Source organism: Leptopilina boulardi, unplaced genomic scaffold (genome assembly GCF_019393585.1).
Source record: "Leptopilina boulardi isolate dan_hultmark-lab unplaced genomic scaffold, ZJU_Lbou_2.1 LbouV2_80, whole genome shotgun sequence".
Classification (NCBI taxonomy): Eukaryota; Metazoa; Arthropoda; class Insecta; order Hymenoptera; family Figitidae; genus Leptopilina; species Leptopilina boulardi.
Window position 1 is genome coordinate 510,130 of NW_026138028.1, and position 19,739 is coordinate 529,868.

At 27.2% G+C, this 19,739-nt stretch overlaps 3 protein-coding genes across 6 annotated transcripts; 2 read left to right on the forward strand and 1 right to left on the reverse strand.

The window, feature by feature from the left end:
- The first annotated feature begins 120 nt into the window (after window positions 1-120).
- On the forward strand, window positions 121-1,538 carry LOC127290806 (endothelial differentiation-related factor 1 homolog). Its single transcript, XM_051319612.1, has 4 exons — window positions 121-390; window positions 475-526; window positions 750-910; window positions 1,024-1,538. The coding sequence occupies exons 1-4, from the start codon at window positions 316-318 to the stop codon at window positions 1,177-1,179; spliced, it is 444 nt and encodes a 147-aa protein (XP_051175569.1). The 5' UTR covers window positions 121-315; the 3' UTR covers window positions 1,180-1,538.
- A 139-nt stretch (window positions 1,539-1,677) lies between these two features.
- LOC127290803 (proteasome subunit beta type-1) lies at window positions 1,678-2,860 on the reverse strand. Its single transcript, XM_051319608.1, has 4 exons — window positions 2,656-2,860; window positions 2,319-2,508; window positions 1,999-2,235; window positions 1,678-1,920 (listed from the first exon to the last, which is right to left on the reverse strand). Exons 1-4 carry the CDS (start codon window positions 2,748-2,750, stop codon window positions 1,735-1,737), a joined length of 708 nt encoding a protein of 235 aa, XP_051175565.1. The 5' UTR covers window positions 2,751-2,860; the 3' UTR covers window positions 1,678-1,734.
- A 250-nt stretch (window positions 2,861-3,110) lies between these two features.
- On the forward strand, window positions 3,111-19,708 carry LOC127290795 (F-actin-monooxygenase Mical). 4 transcript variants are annotated; one of them, XM_051319589.1, is made up of 27 exons: window positions 3,111-3,302; window positions 4,933-5,275; window positions 5,355-5,679; window positions 5,749-6,107; window positions 6,204-6,461; window positions 6,595-6,797; window positions 6,882-7,015; window positions 7,095-7,330; window positions 7,397-7,519; window positions 7,595-7,816; window positions 7,942-8,181; window positions 8,639-8,780; window positions 8,861-8,985; window positions 9,033-9,257; window positions 9,501-9,660; window positions 9,735-9,898; window positions 9,985-10,187; window positions 10,316-10,497; window positions 11,358-11,482; window positions 13,411-16,548; window positions 16,642-16,671; window positions 17,180-17,324; window positions 17,403-17,541; window positions 17,618-17,727; window positions 17,801-17,974; window positions 18,097-18,211; window positions 19,351-19,708. In XM_051319589.1, the coding sequence occupies exons 2-27, from the start codon at window positions 4,991-4,993 to the stop codon at window positions 19,442-19,444; spliced, it is 7,656 nt and encodes a 2,551-aa protein (XP_051175546.1). In that variant the 5' UTR covers window positions 3,111-3,302; window positions 4,933-4,990; the 3' UTR covers window positions 19,445-19,708. The 4 variants fall into 4 exon arrangements, with proteins under 4 accessions (XP_051175546.1, XP_051175547.1, XP_051175549.1 ...); XM_051319590.1 differs by having other exon boundaries at window positions 3,112-3,302; window positions 9,054-9,257; XM_051319592.1 differs by lacking the exon at window positions 16,642-16,671 and having other exon boundaries at window positions 3,112-3,302.
- The last annotated feature ends 31 nt before the right edge of the window (window positions 19,709-19,739 follow it).

Sequence of the window (19,739 nt, forward strand, 5' to 3'; positions counted from 1 at the left end):
CAGATACGAAACATTTCGGACGTTCTACTTTAATATCAAGTTCCCCCATAATGTTGATATTAGAGACGTTCTACTTTAGCACTATAATACATACTCAACCCTGTATACAATATTTACCAACGGAAGGTGTAAATACGTATAACCATTAAACTGTGATTGAAGTAATCACGATTGCAATTTGTAATAAAATTATTCGATTATCTAAGATCTAACCTTATTTTAAATTAAAACTTTTTAAATTAGTACAAGTGAATCTTTTTTTTAAATATAATATCTTTATTTCATACAATATAATAAACAGAAAATTAATAAACAATGTCAGACTGGGATACTGTACCGATTACACTTAGAAAACGTGTCCCAAAAGGGTCTGCTATGAAATCAGAGCAGGTAAGAACTTTTCGTAAAAAGTATTCAAATTATTCAAATTTGTAATAGTTGAGTCAACGATTAAAATAAATGTTTTTATTTCAGGCTGTAAATGCAGCTCGCAGACAAGGCGTTGCCGTTGAGACACAGGTTAAATGTAAGTTGTTTGCATTTATGTATATGGAATTTAAAGCTTCAAGGTTTTTTTTTCCTCATGATTAAAAATTATAATAATCATAATTTACTGTAGATGAAATATTTGTTCCTATTATTATTATCATCTCTATAAGCAATTATTATTTGCAATAAATAAATTTATGTTTTTATATATTTAAATGGAAAATTGAAAATATTTAATAAAATGTATTATGATATTCCAGGGGGTGGAGGAGCAAATAAGCAGCACGTTACTACAAAAAATACAGCGAAATTAGATCGTGAGACTGAGGAATTAAAACATGATAAAGTCTCTCTTGATCTTGGAAAACTAATACAGCAAGGTCGTCAAAATAAGGGATTGTCTCAAAAAGACTTGGCAACGGTGATTATTTAAATATTATATTGATAAAGTTACATAAATGCATATTATATGAAAATTTTGATTTCCGAACAATTAAATTTATAATATTTGTTTTTTCTATTATTTAATTATAGAAAGTGAATGAAAAAGCACAAGTAATAAATGATTACGAAGCTGGTCGTGGAATTCCCAATCAATTGGTTATTGGAAAAATTGAGAAAGTTCTCGGAATAAAATTGCGAGGAAAGGATCGGGGTACTACATTGGTTTCCCCCGGGACAAAGAAGTGAATCTCGGGGGAACAATAATTGATTTTTCGTCATTTCTTCTATATATATACACACACACAGAACCCCGTATATGAGACATGACGACAGGTGTGTCATTGTCTTTGGTCTCAATTTGTTTAATTATTTTTTAATATATATTTTCTTTTGCATAATGTAGTAGAAATACTGCGATTATTGTGTTTATATACATATATAGTAAAACTAAATAAAACAATAAAAAGAAAATAACTTAAGAAGAATGTAATCATTGCGAGAACTGGGCTTTTATGCATCCTGCTCAAAAAAAACTCAATGATAGACATATAATTTATATTAAATTTCTATAATAAAAACTATTAATTTATGTGATATTTAGAATATATGTTTGTATTTTATTTTTACATTATTTATTCATATTTGATATTAGATTAAATATAAGCTGTACTTGCAGTTTATTTCATTTTATTATAAAAAGCATTCAATAATTTTATTTGGAATTAGAAAAAAAATTGAAAAAACTTATTTTTATTATAAAGCAATTTATTAAATGTTGTATTTATACAGTTAACATTGTAATTAATCTTTTCTCAATCCAAATGTTTCAGTTTTTACTCCATCTTTTGTAATAATTTTGATAAGAATAGAATCACCAGTATAGATATCTCTTTCAGCTGCGGATGTAAAAACATCCTTAAGTACTTTTAAAGCCTTCTCTAGGGTTATTGGTACTTTTTCAACATTTTCTTGATTTTCGTAACCGATCTAAAATCAAAATAAATTATCATCAATTTTATAAATTTTATTTCAAAATATTTTTATTTATAACGAAATAAAATTTACCTGATTGTCCAATAGTGGTTGCAATAGAAGTCCTGCAGAACCTGAAGCTGAGAATTCGACTCTATATACATGTCCAATTGGATCATAATTGAAAACACAACCTTTTCCTTCTTCATCTAAACCAGCTAACACATTGTTAATATAGTAAGGAAAGAATCTTTTGTAGTATAAAATAATTGAAAGCATTTGTGCTGCTGCAGGCGTAGAGATTTCTTTTTGATGTTCATGCTTGTACATCTAAAAAAAATATAAAGTTGCTAATATTGTTTTCAAAGAGTTATTCTTATTATATTCAACTTATTTTTATACATGTTTATTACCTGCATACGAGCAGCTAAAACTCTTGTGAGACTTAAGGTATCGCACCAACATCCAGCACAACCCAAAATTGTTTTGTTTGAAAGTTGAAAAAGTTTTTCCTGATTTCGTGTATTGATCTGAAATCCACTACTCAAACGAGTATCGGCACCGATTACACAAAAATCATCACCTGCGATTGCTACGACACTCCTAAATAAAATATTGTTATATACATATAAATATATATCTTTTTATTGTTAAAACAATTAACTATATTAATATGTAAATGAGATAGACTTTTTTTCAATTAAAAATATTAATTGACAGTTATAATTAAACAATCTTATATATTCTTACCCTCCGTTGTCAGAATAAGGGTTGAAACCAACTTTTTTAGCACCTTGTAAGTAATCGGGAAGATTTCTAGCCAAACTGGGATCAGAAAGCGTCATTTTGAAAGTAAAAGAATTTTTTTCACTAAGTATAAAACTTCTTATTTTGAAGAGTAACTGTCTTTAGGTTAGGGCAAATGACTGATCACTTTTATGTTTATATGGGCGAGTCTCCAATGTGGATCTAATGGTGTTTCTACAATGCGCCTTATTGACAATCTCATGCAATATAGTGGAACGTTCAGAATATGACATGATTTATATGTCATATTTCGGACGTCCACTTTCCTCTGGTTGCACCCGTTGAAAACACACCCTTAATTAACGCGTTACAAGCTCAGCTCTGCTCAGCTGCTGCTCAGCAGTGCACAAAAGTGATTAGACTATTTTTATAGTCGACGTTTTTTATTCCTAAATAAATTTTCCAAGATCATTTAAGGGAATTTAAAAAATTGGATTTTTCATGATCATTTTTATCTCATTTCTTTTAATCCAAATAGAAATAAAATGATAAATTTTACGGTGAATCGGGTTATATATATTTACATATATATAATAATTCGTAATAGTAGCCTAATGAGATAGGTGCTTTCTGATAACTGCAGCCTAAATGTAAGTATTAATATCAAAATTTGACGTTGATCATTTTCAAATGTTAATGAATTTAAAGTGCTTTGAAAATATGAATTGTCAAATATTTTCGAAAGTTTAACAGAAAACATTGATATTCATTTTAACTAAACATATTTTGCACTTTTTTTTCTTATACATTCTATACAATGAAGTCTCGTTATTCTTTTGCTTTTGTAACGTTACGGACAGTTGGTGTTTTTTATTAGAGTATTTATTGTTGTAATAAAGAACTGATTTAAAGTTCAGGACAAAATAAAAATCAGATTGTGCTTTAATAATATTTTCAAATTATTGTATATAATTTAAATAACTTTATGAATAATAGTACTTAAATTTAAATAATTAATCATATGTGACTAATTGAATTTTTGAGAAAACAAAGAATAATTTTATTTTGTTTAAGTGTACTAAAATTTACAAAGTTGTAATGAAAATGTATATTTAGTTGCAAAGATATTAATTATATTGTTTCTTGCCCTAGATTTTTATTAAAAAATAATTAGAAATTGTTTTTACAATTATATAAATTAATATATATATATATATATAACAATTATTATAAACGAGTAAATTTTAATAATACTTAAAATAATTAAATCACTCCTATAGATACATGATTTTTATACTTGAAGATTTAAATATATATTTCAAAAAAATTTTCTAGAATTAAAATTTAAAATAAAATATCCAACGAAAATATTTGCAATTTTATATTACAAAGCACAATACTTAGAATTCCAAGAAACATGTTTTGTTTCTCTTTCAAGTAATACTTGTCTTAATATATTTAATGTTACAAGTGAAATTTTTGATACTTTTCCATTTCAATAATTCACTCAATTTAAAAATACATTACTGTCGTAAATTGTCCCAATAATTTCTTGTCCAAAGCTATGTAAATCGACAAATCATTGTCTGAAATTCAAAGGTCCGCAATATCTAAACTATAAAAATTAACATTTTTAAAATTTTGAAAGATTAGAATATATTGAAATACTGATTAATTACAACAGAAGTGTGTTTAATATAAAAAAAAAGAAAAAATGAATTGCATCTGATTCATTTATGATACAATGTGATGAAATCTCATTTAAAAACCACCGCCTACGCTTAACTTAAGTAAAATTGGTGCTGGGCGTTCTAGTTTTGCAGGATCTTTGCTCTGTATTTATAGAGTCTACTCATTCCTTGCTTCTATACGTTAAAGACACCAGTGTTACTATTAACTGACACTCTGACACGGATGAAGATTATTCACATAGTATTCTATTTATATGTATACATATATATATATAAAAGAACAACTATGAATGATAGAAAAGCGTGAGTGTGAGTGAGATGGTAATGAAATAACGCATAAGAGTGTCATCGTCACATTTTTAGGCTGATCCAAAATCATTTATTCTTACTATATATAACAATTAGATCTACTAATTTAATTCATGATGAAACTGTTTACATTCACTCCAAATGACCCTAATCTTTTTCTCATTAATTTTTTTTTTACTTTTTGTAGTTTTTTTTTATTTAAATAAATTTCATATTTTCCAACAAAAAAAATGTATTTAGAATATTTTTATTATATTATTTTATGATCTTTTTATTTCAGATAGTAATGTAAGAATGAAGAGATAAATTTGTAAAATTAGAAAGAAAACGGATTCTAAATGGATCATCATTTGCAAGGGAGAAAGCAAGTGGCTTCTCCTGAAGTTGCAATTGCCAATGAGGTTTTTGATCAATTTTGCAATGCTTCTACTCTTAAATCAATTCTTGGTTATTACCGGCATCTATGTGACCTTTTAAAATTACGGCCTACTAATATTAATCAATTTTATCCAAAACTTAAATCTAAATTAAGATCATGGAAGGCACAGGCATTGTGGAAAAAATTCGATCAAAGAGCTAATCACAAATGTTATAATAGAGGAAAGGCTTGCTCTTGTACGAGGGTAAGTAATAAATTTTTCACTTAAAATTTTTTTTAAATTTTATAATTTAGATCCTAAATTTTTTAAATTAATATTTTAGGTTTTAATTATCGGAGGTGGACCATGTGGATTAAGATCAGCGATTGAAGCTCAATTACTTGGAGCAAAAGTAGTGGTTATTGAAAAACGTGATCGAATGTCAAGGAATAATGTTCTTCATTTATGGCCTTTTGTAATACAAGATCTTCGAAGTTTAGGGGCAAAAAAATTTTTTGGTAAATTCTGTGCCGGTGCAATTGATCATATTAGTATTCGACAATTACAGTGTATACTTTTAAAAGTTGCTCTAATTCTTGGTGTCGAATTTCATGAGAATGTTAGTTTTGATCTTCTTTTATCGCCTCCAGAAAATCAGGATAGTGAAAGTAAGTAAAATTTTTTTTTCTCTAAAATAATTTTTTTCTAAAAGAATTAATATCTCTTTTTTATGTTAGAAATTGGATGGAGAGCAAAATTCACGCCATCTAATCATCCAGTTTCACAATATGAATTTGATGTGCTTATTGGTGCTGATGGAAAGAGAAATACTTTAGATGGTTTTAGGCGTAAAGAATTCAGGGGAAAATTGGCAATTGCAATAACTGCTAATTTCATTAATAAAAGAACAGAAGCTGAAGCGCGTGTTGAAGAAATAAGTGGAGTGGCATTTATTTTTAATCAAAAATTTTTTAAGGAATTGTATCAAGAAACGGGAATTGATTTAGAAAATATTGTTTATTATAAAGATGATACACATTATTTTGTGATGACAGCTAAAAAACATAGTCTAATCGATAAGGGCGTTATCCTTCAGGTATAATAACATAAAAAACAATTATTATTATTATTATTATTATTATTATTATTATTATTATTTTGTTTTTAATTTTATTGAAATTTCTTATTTTAGGATCATGCAGACACTGCAAAATTACTTGATAAGGAAAACGTTGATCGTGAGGCATTGATGCTCTATGCAAGAGAGGCAGCTGAATTCTCGACAGAATATCAAATGATGGATTTAGAATTTGCAGTTAATCATTATGGACAGCCAGATGTTGCAATGTTTGATTTTACATCAATGTACGCTGCAGAAAATGCTAGTCGAATTATTGAACGACGGGGACATAGACTTTTTATGTCACTTGTTGGTGATAGTCTTTTGGAGGTTTGTTATTTATTTTAAAATTTTAAAATTTTTAATTATTTTAAATCTCCAAAAAGAAAGAATATTTTACAGAAGTTTTATTTTTAATATATTTAAAAATGCCTTAAATTTAAAATTTCTTAATTGTTTTTAGCCTTTTTGGCCAACGGGTTCTGGTTGTGCAAGAGGTTTTTTAAGTTCCCTTGATGCATGTTGGGCCATAAAAGGATGGGGTGCATCTTTAAATCCATTGGAAGTTCTTGCCGAGCGAGAATCCATATATAGATTATTAGGTCAAACAACACCAGAAAATTTAAATAGAGATTATGCCGCTTATACTTTGGATCCTCATACGAGGTAAATTAATTATTCATTGATTGGTTTTTATTAATTTCCATTAAAATTGAAAAATTAATTAAAAAATCTTATTAATTTTTAAAGGTATCCAAATTTAAACATTCATTCAGTGACACCAATTCAAGTACGAAGTCTTTTAGACACTGACGATCCAGAAAATATAAAACAACCTCCATTTCTTTCAACAGTTGATGTTCCTAAAAAACGACGTAGAAGAGGTGAATAGTTGACAATAATTATTTTTCGTTATGTTTTATTAATCATTATTTTATTTTATTTATTTTTTTGTTTTAACAGACTTTCAAATACATCCGGAAAATCTACTTCGTTGGTTACAAAAGCAAGTGGACTTTAGCGATTCAGTTAAAATTAATGATATGGGTACTTGTTTCAAAAATGGTTTAGCACTTTGCGCAATAATCCATAGATACAGACCAGATTTAATAGACTTTCAATCATTAAGTTCTGAGGAATCGGCAAAAAATAATCAACTCGCTTTCGATATTTTACAAAAGGAATTCAACATATCTCCTGTAATTTATTAATATTTTTAGTCTATTTTTAAATTATTATTTACTTAAATTTTTTTTATTTCTTAGATAATGACGGGAGAAGAAATGGCAGCCTGTGATATTCCTGATAAATTATCCATGTTTTCTTATTTAACCCATTTATATGAAGCATTCAGAGGAGAAATTCCTCATATCAAACACCTTAAATTGGTAAATTTGATTTCAATTTCGGTATTAATTTTTTTTTTTAACAAGACTTAAATTCTTTTTTCAATTGTTATAAAGGAATTTGAAGAAAGAAAAGAAGAAAAACCAACATTCTCAAAATATTTGAGCCAAGTTAATCAGGATTCACAATTAATTAATCGGATTCCGAAACAGGAAACAACTCGAGTGCGTCACTCTCGTGTTTTTTGTGGTTATGATAATTTTTCTGAGAAGGTTGCCGATGTTACGAGCCGACGATCAAGAAAACGACGCAGCACAGAAAAAATGGGTGCCACTGTGGTGAGAATTTTTATTTCCTGTAATTCTTAAGGGTTTAAAAAGAATATTTTATATATTTTGTGCTAAACGCGAAAATAGTCTTTTTATTTTAATAATGAATATTCTAAATAATATATATAATGAAGGCGGAAAGGCAGAAGAGACTCGAAGATATAGAAAAAAATCGAATAGAACGTATGATGAAGCGTCAATATCTACGAAAAATGGCAACTCAACAATTTTACAAAAGTATACAAATGCTATCGGCTAATGCTAAACGCGAAAAGGAAGAACCTTTTGAAGATTATTCTATATTTTTATATCGACAAACCGCTCCCGATTTTAAGGACAGAGTGAAAGATCTCGAAATGAAAATACTTTATCCAGTAAGCCAGAGTGTTTGGCTTTTTAAATAAAATCCCTTGAATAATAATCTTTTTTTTAACATTGTATGTTTTGATTGTTTTTCTTTTACATTTTATCAGTGTTTTAGCATGCAAAAAACGCTCTATACATAGGGTAAAACCGGAAATAGAGTACGGTTTTACATTTAGCCACTGAATTCATGAAGGAACAAAGTAGTTTTTATTTTTATGTTAAAAAATAAAATAATTTTCAGATTTCATTTCTAATATCCGTGTTTGCCGTGTGTAACTTACATACTTTTTAAATAAAAAAAAAAAATGTTTATTACTAATGATACTAATGAATAACATAATATTTTTAAAAAATGTTGATTACAGTTATGATGAATGATATTCAATTAACATTCAAATTTTAACAAAAGTTTGTGTATAATAATATTTTTGAAGGTGTATTAATTAATTTTTTTCCCTTCTGAAGGATCGTGATCCAAAAATGCATTTTGGTCATCATAAAAAGAACGCAGACAATGAATTTTCTGGTAGAATAAAAAATATCGAGGACAAATTGAAAGGAACAATTTCTTCGGAAAAAAAACCAAAGGATCTTTTGAGAGCAATAGGTTTGTAACATTTCTATATTGTATTAATATTATTTAAATAAATGAATTTGATTTATATGGTTATTATTTAACAAAAAAAGGTAAAATCGAAAAAACTGATTGGAATGTAAAGGAGATTGAAAAGAAAATTGAAGAGAATAAAATGGGTCGTGGTGTAAGAAGTCATGATAAAGTGGAACGAGTGCCAAAATGGAGTCGTGAACAGGTAAATATTAAAATTCACAAGATAGTTATACTACTCGTAATTTTCAGACGTCTATATTTTTTATTCAGTTTTTAGCTCGTCAAATTAAAATGGAGAAAAAAGGTCATGATTCCTATGAAATTGAGAGTAAGTATGCCGATATTGACAATACACTTAAGACAATTGATCGAAAAATTAAAGAAGGCAATGTTCTTGGACATAATAAAGTCTCGGCAATGGCTGAGCAATTTTCGACTAAAAATCAAGATTCCGAACCCAAGGTGCAGAGATCGGTAAATATTAAAACAAATAAATAAATAATAATAATAAAATAACATGAGTTAAGTTATAATTATAAATATATTTTATTCTAAATTATTTTTGTGAAAAATTTTAATATTTTTGAAATATTTAACACCAAAGTTACCTATATAATAATTTTTGTTGCTGGGGGGATTAAAAAGTAAATTTTCCCCACGCTGACTTTATTTATCATGTAATATTTGCTGATATTTTATTGAATTTAAATCGTTTAGAATTCAAAAGTGACTGTTGCGTTACCAACGCAGGGTGGTTCTGAAATGTGCCACTTTTGTAATAAAAGGGTTTATCTTATGGAAAGACTGAGTGCTGAGGGAAAATTTTTCCATCGTGGTTGCTTTCGCTGTGAATATTGTTCAACTTCACTTCGAATAGGTAAATTAATTAACAAAAGAAATTTTGAATTTCAACATTTTCTTTTAACTAATTATTTATTTTGATTTTTCTAGGTAATCACACATTTGACAGAGGAAAGAATGGAGGACGTTTTTATTGTTCGCAGCATTTAGGCCTTTTAGGAACAATGAAGACAAGAATGGAGAAAAAAAAAATTCCAATGATGAACAAAGAAAATATACCAAATGTCTCGATTAACACAAATACACCCGATAAAGTATGGTCACTAATGATAATTTAATTTTTCGAATAATTAATTTTTTTATGAAACTTGTTTCAAAAATTATTTGTATTTAATTTCAGCCTAAAGTGTCTTTAGAAGGAGTTACCGGTCTTGATTTGCTTGATCGAGGTCAAACACCAGAAAGAATAGAATTTGAAAATTTAGCCAGAGTATCGGATGCTGAAGATGCTCACAGTCAAATGGATGAAGATGAGTGGACAGATAGAAATTTTGGCGCATCTGCTGCGGAAATGGGTTCTAGTGATGATATTTCTGATTTGAGGTAATTTTTCTAAAAATTATGATAATTTAAAGAATGTTTTAAAACGACTTAGCAATTTTTTTTTAAGTTTAATTTTATAAATATGAAATCTATTTTAAATTGATACTTTTAATCGGTCAAATTTACAGTGATTCAGAGGAAGATAATGAAGTTTTTGAAGAGGCAATTGATCAACCTTTGACAACAGAAGGAACACTTGAACTCGCAAAAAATTGGACTCTTCGCTACTCTCAATACCATCCTTCAGAAGAACATTCAGATACTGGAAGTAATGAATACGAGGATTCCACTGACGAGTGCACAAGTGAAGGTAAATAAATTCATTTTTAATAATAACAAAATATTAATTTTTTATCATTTAAATCTTTATTTGTCTAAAGAAGAGGTTAAAAATTATTTATTTTATTTTCATAAATGAAACATTTTTTTTTTTTGCATTTTCATATTCGCAGTTTGAATTATATATATTATTGGGGTAAAAAAAATTAAATAAATTCCTCAGTTTAGTAAATATTAAATCACTATGAATAGAAGAATTTTTTTCTAAAAATATGATAAATGTAAAAATGTAGGTATTGAAATAAAACCTGTTTGAAATGGAAGCTGGATTATCTGGGATCAAAAGGATCTTTTCCCCATTTTTAAAACTGATATCGGATTCAAGAAAAAGGAGTACTTTATTATTTACAAAGTAAATAAAAATGCAACTTTTGATTTTTTCAGTTCTCTCTATGTATTATCTATTTTTGTGAAATATTTTTTCCCCTTTTTTTTTATTTTTTCTAAAAATCTAATAATGATTCAATTTTTTTTTTACTTTTTAAACACCTAATTTCAATACCTAAATATGAAAAAAATTTAAGTACATGCAAACTGCATTTTTTAAAAAATTGCCCAATATATTTTTTTTATTTTCAAAAATTAATTTATTTTGTGTAAATAATCCTGTTTAATAATTTTTTTTCTTTCAATAAGAATGCGTGTTTGTGTAACATTTGTAGTGAGGTTGATTAATTAGTTCCAATATTTTTTTTACAGTCAATTTATTCTAGACATGTTTTTTTCTACAGAAACAAAATGATTCAGTTAAATTCCATTAATCGGTCTTTTTTCTATTTGTTGATTGTTATTTTAATTAATAAATATGTAAAATAAATTTTTTTTCTACAGACGATGATAGTGCAACGGCAACTGAGAATGAAGATGATGTTCGTGCAAGAGAATTGAGAAAACAAGAAGTTTGGCTAAAAGTACCATCTCAAAGTTCTGACACAGACACCGGCTCCGAAACTGAGGTGAAAATATGTATAGATAATATAATTCATGAACCAAATAATCCCGTAAATATAACAGAAACAAATTTAGTTTTGACCCCGATTGAAGTTATTCCATCAGATATATTAGAAACCTCTGAAACAGATGTTGATCAAAAAAATTTTGCATTTAGTAAATTTCAAACTGAGGAAAATGATATTTTATTAAAATCTCTCGATAATGATTTTAAATCATTAGAAACAATGAATGAGAAAGAACAGAATGAAATTTTACATCCAAGTAATCATGAACTTGAAAACGATTTTGTAAAAAATTTACCTGATTTAATTAATACTTCTCAAACTGTAGATAGTCAAAAAAATCTTGAATTAATTTCAAATATTCAAAACGTTAAAACTGATTCTATTTATTTATCAGATGAATATTTAGAATGTGAATCTAATGATAATAATTCTCTTTCTGAAAGTTCATCATTATTCATAAAAGAGAATAATAAAAATATTCCAATTGTCACTGTAACAGCTCCTTCTCCAATTTCTGAAAGTTCAACTATTGAAAATAATGTTTATCAATCTACAGCAATAACTTATCCATTAAATTTAAAACTTGAATTAAAACGGCGAAAAATTCTAAATAATAAAGAAATTAAAAAACTTTGTCCTCTTTCAAAAGAAACTGCTCGCGAACAAATGAATAAATATTTTAAATCCAAAAATGAGACATTTCAAACGGCGGAGGAGGAGCTACAAATAAAATCAACAATTTCCGATAAAATTAATCAAAAAGATTTATCAAAATATTTTAACGATTCTCAACAAAATGATAATTTAAATAATAAAATTGAAAATAGAAAAGATGCCAAAGAACCATTTCATTATGATTTTAAGACTGATATTGAAGATTTTAGTCTTATTGATGAAATTGACTCCGATACACTTAATAAACAGCTTAGTAAAATTGAACAAGAAAACAAAAATGATGAAATCTATGTAAACGCTAAGGAAAATATTTCGAGTTCTCAATTGAAAAATGAACAACTAAATAATAATACATGTTCTTTTAGAGAGCATAATAATGAAATTAATTTTGATCCTTTGAAATTAGATGAAAAATGTGAAAAAGAAAAAAGAAATTTAAAATCAGATAATAACAATTTAAATATTATAAAAGAAACAAAATCGTCAAATGAAATTGAAATTCATAAAGTTAAGGTAGTCGAAAAAGAAATTCCATGCAATAGGTCAACTGTTTTACAAAACAATGAAGCTAATCATTTTAATGAGAGGAAAATAACTAACATTCAAGATTTAAAAAATAATACAAAAAAAATTAAGCAATCAAATTCATTAAATATGTTAAATTCAAAAATGACAAGAGATTCTTTTTTGTCATTAAAGCATGATAAGAAAAAGGATAAGTGTACGATATCTTAGGATTTTTACATATATGCAAATGTTTATTTTTTTTCTTCTAAAAACTTGTATAATATTTTAACGATTGTGTGAGATATATTTAATAAAGTATAAAAAAAATAAGCAAGTAAACAAAGGCTGATGATGATATAAAAATATTTCTCAAACACCCACAAAGAGAACAGTGAAAATAAGGTAACAAAAAATTTTTCTATTCGAGTGTTTATTTCTCACTAAAATAATAACCACAACAACAACAACAACAACGAATTAACAAAAATTTTGAAACCGTTTTATTTGTATGTGTTTGTTTAGTGCTTTTGCTCACACCAGCAATTGTGTTTACTGTGTCTATATTAAATTTGCTAGTCAAAACTTTATTAATATCTCAGAAATTTTACAAAAATTTTCCTTGTGTCTTTAATTGATTAAAATAATTTTTTTTCTTCAGAAAAAAATAAACTAATACATATTAAATGCATCTGCCAAACTAAACTAAAATTATATCAATATAAAATCTTTTTTTTAATTTCTAGGTTGCATCAGATGAATCAACTGAGGATAGTGAAGAAAATTCAGCAACGGAAATATCAACAGATTCTGAATTTGAGCACGATGGAACAACACCAACGCAACATGAAATTCCAAAAATAACAATAAACGATGCTTTTGTTCGTAAGACAAGAGGCGATTATATTGAGCCAAAAATTGTTCAAATCAAAAGTCATGTGATAAATTCAAGTGGAAATCGACTGGTAAATGAAACAAAATTAAATCTTTCAAAAATTGATAAACCTATTCAACAATTGGATGAAAGTAATTCAAATTTAAAGCAACAACAAAAGCTTTCTTCTCCTCTTATTAATCCTCGAACAGGTGATTATTCTTTAAATCGTACTCATTCTACAGAAGGAATTGCATCAAAATTATCACTGGAATTGAAAAAACGTTATTTATTGGGTGGCTTAAGTATTGGTGGATCAGTGATAAAATCTGGTTCAACATCAAATGTTAATACAAAATTGACAAGTTTCACTGATTCAATTTCCCAACATCAAAAACTCTTGAATCCTGCACCTGAGCCAAGTCCAACAATGCAAGCATTTTTAAAACAAGGTGCAAATAAAATTAGTTCATCTTCTTCGTCTATTGTTTCGAAACCATCAAGTAAAACATTTATTAAATCAAATATATCGTCAATTGACGAAAGTCTAGCAACAACTGAAACTCATCTTCCTGATTTAATTAAAGATTCAAGTATTTTAAAATCGAAAACTGATTCAAATATTACATTGACAAGGAATTTTAACAATGACGAAAGTAAAATTAAAAGTAACATTAAAGAAAATAATGCGAATAAAGAAGAAAAGGGAATAAATGAAGAGAAAAGTAGTGAAAAATTTCAAAAACTTGAAAATAGTGATGATCATTATAGACCAAGAAGTCCTTTACATGAAACTTGTATCATTGTTCCACAAGTAAATTGGAATAGAGAAAATACTACGAATAGTAAGAAAGAAAATGAAAGTTCTGATTCGGAAATGGATAGTGATTCTTTATCTTTACGTGAAGATTTTATTGATGTTAAAAAGAAGGAAGAGGAAGTAAAAGAAAAGAAATTTAATTTGTCTCGACCAAAATTACAAATTCACAGCACTGATGGAGATCTTTTGCTAGACGAGACAAACGATCGTGAGGAAATTGAACCCGATTCAATAGAATGTATGAGATTAGAGGAAATATCAAAAGAAATAGAATCAGTGAAAAATATCGAAATAGTAAATAATAATATGAAACAATTGGAATTGGAGGAAGAAGAAGAAAGAGAAGAGAAAAGTATTTGCATTAGTCCGACTTCAATAGCTTCGAATAATAAAGATGATTCTGATGAAAATGACGTTACCACTGCTGCTTATACAGAAACGGAATATTCCGAATGGGCAAGAGACGGTGACGCTATTGGTTCCGAAGATATCAGAGATGTCGAACTTGGTTTAGATTCGGAATTATTAACAAAACGAAAAAGTAAAAATATACTGACACAAAATAAGGAAGATATAATTGACACAAGTAACGATGCATTAAAACTTCTTGCAAATGGTGAGGATTTAGATTTTATGGATACTGATAATGAGGAATCATTATTGGACGATAGTTTACGAGAAGCGTCAAATAATGCTCTATTAAAAAATCGCGGTTACATCGAGTTTGTTAATTTTAAAACATTAACACCTACGAAATTTCATAAATTAAGTGCTCCAATTGCCAAAATAGAAGTGGAAAATGATGTTGATGATGATGATGATGACGATTTAGAAATTGATAATATAGATGTGATTAAAATAAATCCCGTTACAATGGATGATGTAATTGATAAACTCAATGGTGCTGTGAATAAATTTGTCAAATTGCCAAGTGACAAAAATAACAGAATAATTGAAAACAATGATGTCGAACAAAGCAATAAGGAAATTTTACAAATGGATGAAGATAGTCTATTAATAGTTGAACCTGCCGAAGATACAACAACAAGTGAATTAATAACTGTTGTTGCAACATGTCCTCAACTGCCTATTGTACCGCAAAATAAAGATGAATTACTCGATGATACAACAAATACCGATTATTTGGAATACGTTAAACGTCTTCAATCGAGAATAGCCGAATTTAGTAATGCTAAAGATTCCATAGATATAAGAAAATCAAAACGAAAAAATTCAAAATCTTTAATTCAATTGCATACAAATGATATAATATCCGAAGAGATAAAAGATATCAACAAGGAGAAAGATTCTTTAGACGCTGTTGATACTACTAGAAAATTAGAAGAAATCACAAGAGAACGTTCTAAACAAAAAACAGTCATTCAAAATTTACTAATGGATAAACTTGAAGCCCATAAACAAAAATCGGCGGAGAAAAAAGCAAAACGAGCCGCGAGGGCTTCTTCATTTTCAAATAAAAATCTCTCACCGGTAAAAATTGGTATTTCAGCTCCTCCTAATCCTCCTCCTTCATCTTCTTCTACGGATAATCAAATTGAACAATCACCAAGAGAAAATAAAATACTCTCAGTTTATAAACCATTGGATTTTTCAACTCCACAAGAAAAAATATCGGAATTTACAACACCCATTGCTCCTCCCAGAACAAAACATGAGGAAACAAAGAAAACAACTGAAAAAGCAAAACAAGATGCAAGAGAACGTGCCCGATTGAAGAGTGATCAAGATCTTGGATTGAGTCCAGAGGATAAAATTAAAGAATTAAGAATGAAAGTTGCACGTCGACAACATTATAGTGAAGAAAGAAGAAAAAATGAAGCTGAAAATGTAAGACCACAACGCTTATTGATGAATTCACCATATGGATTGAAAGCAAGTAAAAGTACTGATAATTTTAAGACAATAACGAGAAATATGAATTTTGATGAATTAAAAACACCAACAAATGCAAAATCAATGGATGAATTGTTACAAACAATTGATATGAAGAAGGATGAAACAGCATGTGTTATTAAGAGAGATAAAAGAAAATTGAAAGATTCAGAAAGAAGAAAAAGTATTATTCAAGCTGTATCTGATTTTTTCAAGAAAAAAGACTCATCGCCTACAATGGGAAAAGAGAAATTATTCACATTTCGATTGACTCCAAAATCAAAGGAAAAAGGAAAGGTAAGCTGTAATATTTTTTGATTTATTATTAATTTTTTTTAAATTAGTCTAAAATATGTTTTTTTTCTAACTTGATTATTTAACGTGTTTCAGTTGTTTAAATCGTATTCGGATGCGTCGAATGTAAGCAATTCACTATGTGTATTTGTTGATTTTTTATTTGCTTTTATTTTTCTTTGACAATTATTCCTTCGACATTTTATATTTCTAAGCTTCTAAAATTATTATTTAATATTTTATAACTGAAGGTCTTTGAGAAAATAAATTTTTAATTAAACGACGCGAGAGAAAAAACTAAAAACAATCTCAAGACTTTTAATTATAAAATTTTTATTTTTCCTTATTTCCATATTTTGTTTACAAAAGATATAAAATTGTATCATATCTAATATTTTTTTATTATAATCAAATATCGTGCATTTAAAATTTCATTTCGTTTTATTTTTAAGTGACAAATTTATCTTTTTTTTTTTGCTGTTTTTGAATTTCGTTTTTATTTATTAATTTCTTTTAATGAGAAAATCGGTTAATTTTCTTTTTTTAGTAGGAAAATAATAAGTGTGATGTGAAGTGATTGAAAAAATGTTTGTTTTATATTGAATTTTTTAAAACAAAATTTTCTTTTTTCTAGATGGATAAATCAATGTCTCCAAAATTCGATGCAAGACCAAAAAGTGTAACTGAAGGAATGTTAGTGGAGAGTTTTCTTTCAGAAGTTCCACCACCACTTCCTCCTCTGCCTTTAAATTATACTGCATTAACAACACACATGTTAGGTATTACAAGGCAAATTAGTATTATAATTTTTTCCTTTTAATTAATTAAATACATATTACATTTTTTTTTTTTTTAAGATGGAAATTTGTCAGATGATGATTCGAAAACAACTGCCTTATCAACCTCGCAAGCAAATAAAACAGATGATTTTTGCAATAGCATTTCACGTAAAACTAAAGCTACTAAACGAATAGCAAGACAGGCACAATTAAAAAGGTATAAAAATAATTTTATTTTGAAAATTCTCTATTTCCCTAATTGGAAAATTTCTTAATTTATACTATAAATTCAGGTTACGAATGGCGCAAGAAATTCAGAGAAAATTAGAGGAAACGGAAGTTAAGCAAAGAGAATTAGAATGCAGAGGAGTTAGTGTGGAAAAAGCTTTAAGAGGAGAAGGAGGTGAATATTTTTTGAAAAAAGGAAAGCAAAAAAAATTCTGTTTTCAAAATATGATATTGATTTTTTTACTTAGATTGTTCGAATCGTGAAGAAGCTGATTTATTGCGTGAATGGTTTGATTTGATGAGAGAACGAACAGAATTACGAAGATATGAAAAAGAACTTTTGGTAAGAGCTCAGGAAGTACAGTTGGAAGATAGACATGAAAGATTACAGCAGGAGCTTCGAGAAAGATTGGCCGATGATGGTTAGTAATACTATTAAAGATTTATAAAATAAAGCATTATACTTTAAAAAGTTTATAAAATGTTATATATAGTTGAAACATATTTTTGTTCTTTTTATTAATTAAAGTTCATTATTTTACAGATCAAAACAAAACTAGTGCAGATGTTAAGAAAGAAGGAGAAATTTTAACAGAGATGTTAGAAATAGTTGCAAAGCGCGATTCACTGATTGCTCTTTTAGAAGAGGAGCGACAAAGGTGGCGTAGACCCTCATGCCCAATACAAACTATGTTTACTAATTCTTCTTCTTCCTCCAATTATACCAATAATTCCTTTCTTTTCTATGCATTTGCTTTCATTATAATTTTACTGACATACATTATATATTTTTATATTATTGAATTTTTCATTAGTTATCATAATGGGCCACTAATCACACTTTAATTTTTTTTTATTCTCCTCTTCCTTTTCTCTTTCTTTCTTTTAGCATTTTCATTTTTATGCATGTGCACTGTTGCATGAATTAATTTATTGCTTGAAAAAAAATTTGTCTATATATTACATCGTAAAAAGGGAACAAGATTTTAATATTTTACTTTATTTATTTTTAAATACTGAATTTTTACTTTATAAAATTTTATTTGTTGTCACGTACTTGTTTATGTTTCTTGTTGGAATTTTTTTTACCTATTTATTTATTTATTTAATTAATTGAAATGAAAAATATATAAAATATTTTTTACAGGAATTCTTATGATACTGAATTGTTTTAGAAAAAAATTATAGCTTTAAGAACTGTTAATAATTTGGTTTGCAAAATTAAAAATCATTACATGTTTTTGATTCTGAATCAAAAAAATTTTTTATAATTATAGTCAATTAAGGGGATACAAATCTTAAGATAGTAAAATTTTCATTTTACGTTGAAGTTTTCAGCGATGTAATCTTTAATTTAACTAACTAATGCTTAATGTTGAAATTATATATTATTTTTCTAAAAACTGTTACAATTTTAACAGTAGTAAAAATAAAATAAAATAAATTTATATTCATGGAATTAAAGAGATAGATACAGGTTCATTACATTTCGCAGACATTAATTCATTATATCACAATATTTTCCATGTAAAAGAATTGGGCAGAGAGGGTAAATAGGAAACTGTACAAGCTTCAATACTTTTTTTTGCACTGGTAAGCCTGTGCTAATAAAATTTAAACTAAAATTTGTTGCAATAATAATATTTAAAAAAAAGAAAAAGAGAAAGTGGGAAAAGGGTAAATAGGAGAAGGTGCAAGATAGAAAACAATTGTTTGAAATGAATTTAAATTGATTTGCATGTTTTAATTAACCACAAAATTTTATAATTAAATATTAACATTTTCTATTTAATTTTAGATATCAAGATGAAGATCGTGACCTTGAAGCTCAGATGTTAGCAAAAGGCCTCCGATTAACACCAGTTAAAAGGCGAGAAAAGCAATCGCTTTAATTCTCAAGTAAATCGTATATATAATTTTGTAAATAGTCTTTAATATACATTTTCACTGCAATGGAATTCAAAAAAAACATACAGCTCAAATATTTTATAAATGCAATTGTATTTCCAAAATAATTTATGTATCGAAGTTTTATTATATATATATAACACTCTGAGACATTTACTAATCTTTTTTTTTAATTCCGTATACGTCACAGTTGTGTTATATTTCCTGTGTATTATAAAATGATGTTCTATAAAAAAAGATATTTCTAATATGAACTATTTATTTATAATGTAACCATAT